A 4,425-nucleotide genomic window follows, 5' to 3' on the forward strand; every position below is an offset into this window, starting at 1 on the left:
TTGGTACATGTCTGAAAAAATGAGTAACAGCGCAAAGAACGGGACGTAAGGACTGGCGCGTTTTGCACAACGTAGTATTTAGAAGGTGCCCACACACAAGTTGTGAGCTAAGAAGAAGGTTAGGTAAAACGGCGCCTGGTGTAGTAGAAATAATTTGCAATAAAGTGCCAACTTGTGCTAGTTGGTACGTGAATGAAAAAACGAGTAACAGCGCACAGAACGAGACGTGCAGTCTACAAATTTCGTTCTCTGCACTGTTACTGTTTTTTTTTCAGCTACCTATGAACATGCTCTATTATATCCCCCTTATGCCCCCATAAATCTGGTTTATCGTCATTTGCTTGACTTTTTACAACACTTCTTTTATGTTATCCCAATAATTATCGCAGTGTCATTAAAGAGGGAGGTACTTATGTTACTTATACTGTGTAGACACATGCACTGCTAATTCAGCAACACAACCCCCTCCCCCTTTTCCATCCTAATCTCACACTTTACACATTCAGCTGATAAATGTCTCTTTTTTTCAGATTACCGCTTTTCACCGGCTCGCGTCAACCATGTCACCTACGTAAGACCTCCCTTCGAGAATGTGGGGAATCACTCAATCAATCAATTAAAATTTTAATTTTAACAATGTAGTTTGGATTGTTGAGGTTGATTTATTCACGCTCACGCGGAAGTTTTATGCGACGCTTTCGCAAGGTTCTTGCCGCTGCTTCAACCTCATATTTGTCTTACCATCTTGCCAAACAGTTTTTTTAATACTTTCATTAGTTTTGCTTTCATCGCATGAATGTCATCGCCAAAAATAAAGAAACTGAAACCACGGTGGAACTTTATGAAGACATTTTTATTGCAGATATTCTGTGCAGGATAACTCCATTTTTTGGTACTCGCTTCTGCAATGTTTGGCAAATGTGGGTGCTCCCATTGAGAAAACAAAACATGTATTACGTTGTCGTTCTTCGGAGCGCTATCGTTTTATTAATTTGTGTGTAGTGCAGAAGTATCACTGTTTACTGCACGAAGCTCCGAAGACTATGGCACAGGCTAGAGCTAGATGTGAGCTTCATTGGAGAAGTGGAAAACTGCGTTGGCGACCAGCACACAAACCTAGAAGAAAATAAACACAGAAAACAAAGATTGTTTAAGAAGTTGTGCGACACGTTTCTTCAAAGGTACCCAGTAATATAAAAAGCGTCTACTTTCCTTTACTCTGCAATACCACCAGTTGCACTCCAAAAAAATATTTTTTACAAATGTGTGTGTTTAAATATTCTCCAATCATTTCTGCACCCATTCTTTGTCAAATACTGCAGTACACAAGTTTATCGTGAAAAAGGTAGAAAAATGCTTTAGTGAATTTGTTCTTGAGACTACTATATGCCTAATAATTTACATATGCTCCCTGCTTGAGAGTGGTTGAGCGTCTAAACACACATCGAACTTGCGACAAGGTGCATACAACTCCGGTGTTAACTTAAAATATTAAATAAACCTTTTTGCGAACGTTTTACCGTAATGTGGCGCAATGTTTTTGACTCGTGCTATTGGGAAATCGATCGTTTGATAAAGATCATCCAAGGCTTCTCAGCGACGCTGTCAATTCTTTGGTTAGCTCACATACGCCGACATGACTGTCCTGCTTGCACAGCTTTTTAGTATGTAGCTCTCACTAGCACTCCTAATGTCTGAAAATTTCCGCTACAGCTGTTAGTGATATGTTATCTCAATATGTGCGAATGGCAATAGCAGTAACAAATCTTTCTGGCCTTAAGATACTCGTCACACTCAGCCATTGCATACTTACAGCGATCCATAAAAATATTTCAGCCGACGACGACCTCCTTTCCAGAACTATGGGACGTGGAACCAGATCCGGCAGCCTCCTTGCCGAAGGCACTACCATGGCTTGCTTGGCCCTCGCCGCGGTTGAAGCCCTCGCTTTCGCTCAGGCCAAAGCTTTTCGAGTCTCCGTAGGATGAGCTGTGCCCGAAGACCTTCTTGTCCGAGCCTCCAAGATTGTAGGCAAAGCTTCCCTGGCCGGCTTCCTGCCCAGCGGCCTTATTAGCGAAACCTCCGGCACTCTCGTAGCCGGCACTGGCAGCAGCCGCACCACCGACACCTCCTCCGTAGCCTCCGTAACCTCCGCCAACTCCCGGTGCAACACCCAGGCCGGGTCCGCCAACCCCACCAACTCCGGGACCAACACCGATAGCACCTCCAACAGGTCCTCCGACGGGTCCTCCGACGACTCCCTTACCGAGGCCGGGACCGACACCAACAGCGCCTCCAACAGGTCCTCCAACGGGCCCTCCGACGACTCCCTTACCGATACCGGGACCGATTCCCACTTCAGCACCACCAACGGGGCCAACAGGTCCTCCGACGACACCCTTGCCGATGCCAGGACCAACGCCAACACCGGGACCGACTCCTCCTCCGTAGCCAGGACCGACCCCACCTCCGTAGCCAGCGCCTCCAATGCCGACGCCGGGACGAACGCCTCCAGCGTAGCCAGCGCCTCCACCGTAGCTAGCGCCACCGATGCCTACGCCGGGACGAACACCTCCACTGTAGCCACCTCCATAGCCACCACCGTAACCACCGCGGTAGCCTCCACTGTAACCTCCTCCATAGCCAGCTCCGCCGGCACCGTAACTACCGCCCAAGCCGGAGCCGTAGCCTGCTCCACCATATCCTCCACCTACTCCCGGTCCGTAGCCACAGGGGCATGGCGGGCAGCCGCCGAGGCCACCGCCGAGCCCGCCGCCGCTCAGGAAGAGTCCACGGCCTTCGACTTTCTCGTCGCCTTCCTTCTTGTCATCGTCAGCGGGTGCCGCTGTTGTTGTTTCAGCTGGTTTCTCATCGGCCGGCTTGTCTTCAGCGAGGACAAGGAGACAGAGGGCAAGTAGACTCGATAAAACTAGCTGCAAATCATACAAATCGCTAATTAGCACAAACGCACACAGAGAAAAAAAAACGGCACGGAGTGCTGTTTGATTTCACGCACACAATACTGGTGTCATATTATGTTACGATCATTTTCGTTTCCCATTGCTTTTGCCCTTCGTTATTGGCCCGCACGGAGCCACGCAGAGGTCGGCCACTCAGTGGGACTGATAATAAATGGATAGAATCGGTCCAATTAATCCTTACACATTGCGGTCCCCTGATTATCCGTACTGTAACCCTGACTGCAGCAAGACACGTGTTAATATGGGATTTGTTTTCACGGGTGAACTGCTTTAAAAAATTGCGATAAAGCGCCTTTATATGAACCACACCTGAGATGATGATGCTTGCGTGTTCTAGAAACCACATCCATCATATCAAATATGGTGTCACATGACGTGGCTACCCAAAGATATAGTAAAATGCCATTACTGAAGAACATGGCTCACAAAAGCACTGTCACCACGTTACAGGCACCGAGACTACATGACGCCAAACAAGCCGGCTCCTGTACAAGCAGGCTTCTTTGTGAACGCCGTAGTTCACTGCGCTGCAACGTCGTTTCTAGCACTAACCTACTAAGTAAGCGCAAAGTGCGCTAAATACTGCACTGGTGGGTTAGAATGACACTGTTGCCTAAAAAAGGTGAAAGATTTCGATGGCTCGAAGGATGCACCAGAAACTAGCAGAATCAAACATTTGCGCACAAAAACACACAAAGCGGGGTGGACATGCTTACAGTGGTCCTCATGGCTCTGACGCTTTTGGTGGTCTGATCCCAGTCGCTACCATGGCGCGCGCTGTTTTATATTCACGCGTCTCCTCCCTGGTTTCAAGGACCCGTAGGCGTTGGACAGGCCAGCGCTGGCTTCCTTCTCGGAAGGCATTTCTCCTGCTACACGTCTAGTTCCTCGTGCCTGACAATGAAGCGGCGCCGGCAATCGCCTTCGACGCGATGCCGGTTTACTCTCCCCGGTCAGAGGTTTCCTGGCCATCTTTCTCAATCAACAGGCCCACCTGGGCACTCTCCCGCGCTCACACGCACAGACAGCGCGGTTTGCGCAACGGACGTGTGCCAAGAGGGCGCCGCCGCCTGCCGCAGTTCGCATGCCATTGCTTGTAACACTAGTGCGTAGGTGATTATGTTCACCGGCGGGGAGTCGAGTTTGTATATAGACGCGTTCGGGCTGGTTCGTGACTCCCCGTTAACCTTGCGGGCATGCGCATGACGTTGTCGCCGCCGGGAATTAACGACATGTCTCGGGCAATTATTAATGAGGCATTTCGGCTTTTCCTACATTGTCTCGTACTTCTGTCTCAAGAAAGTGAAATAGAAATGAAGCCAGGTAATGAGATGTGTGTATGCGTTTTTTTAATCATTGCATATACAGAAGTTGGAAAGGCGGTAGCACGGTAGGTAACATGTGAGGTGTGAGGGCAACGTGAATTGAATTATTAAATATTCTG

The 4,425-nt window shown here is 48.8% G+C and overlaps 1 protein-coding gene across 2 annotated transcripts; it reads right to left on the reverse strand.

Annotated features, from left to right (window-relative positions):
* Positions 1 to 832: 832 nt before the first annotated feature.
* LOC119436924 (uncharacterized) lies at positions 833 to 3,854 on the reverse strand. 2 transcript variants are annotated; one of them, XM_049660110.1, is made up of 4 exons: positions 3,698 to 3,854; positions 2,573 to 2,933; positions 1,814 to 2,509; positions 833 to 1,116 (listed from the first exon to the last, which is right to left on the reverse strand). In XM_049660110.1, the coding sequence occupies exons 1-3, from the start codon at positions 3,707 to 3,709 to the stop codon at positions 1,833 to 1,835; spliced, it is 1,050 nt and encodes a 349-aa protein (XP_049516067.1). In that variant the 5' UTR covers positions 3,710 to 3,854; the 3' UTR covers positions 833 to 1,116; positions 1,814 to 1,832. The 2 variants fall into 2 exon arrangements, with proteins under 2 accessions (XP_049516067.1, XP_037559894.1); XM_037703966.2 differs by having other exon boundaries at positions 1,814 to 2,933.
* Positions 3,855 to 4,425: the final 571 nt, after the last annotated feature.

The sequence above is a fragment of the Dermacentor silvarum genome, chromosome 1 (assembly GCF_013339745.2).
Source record: "Dermacentor silvarum isolate Dsil-2018 chromosome 1, BIME_Dsil_1.4, whole genome shotgun sequence".
Classification (NCBI taxonomy): Eukaryota; Metazoa; Arthropoda; class Arachnida; order Ixodida; family Ixodidae; genus Dermacentor; species Dermacentor silvarum.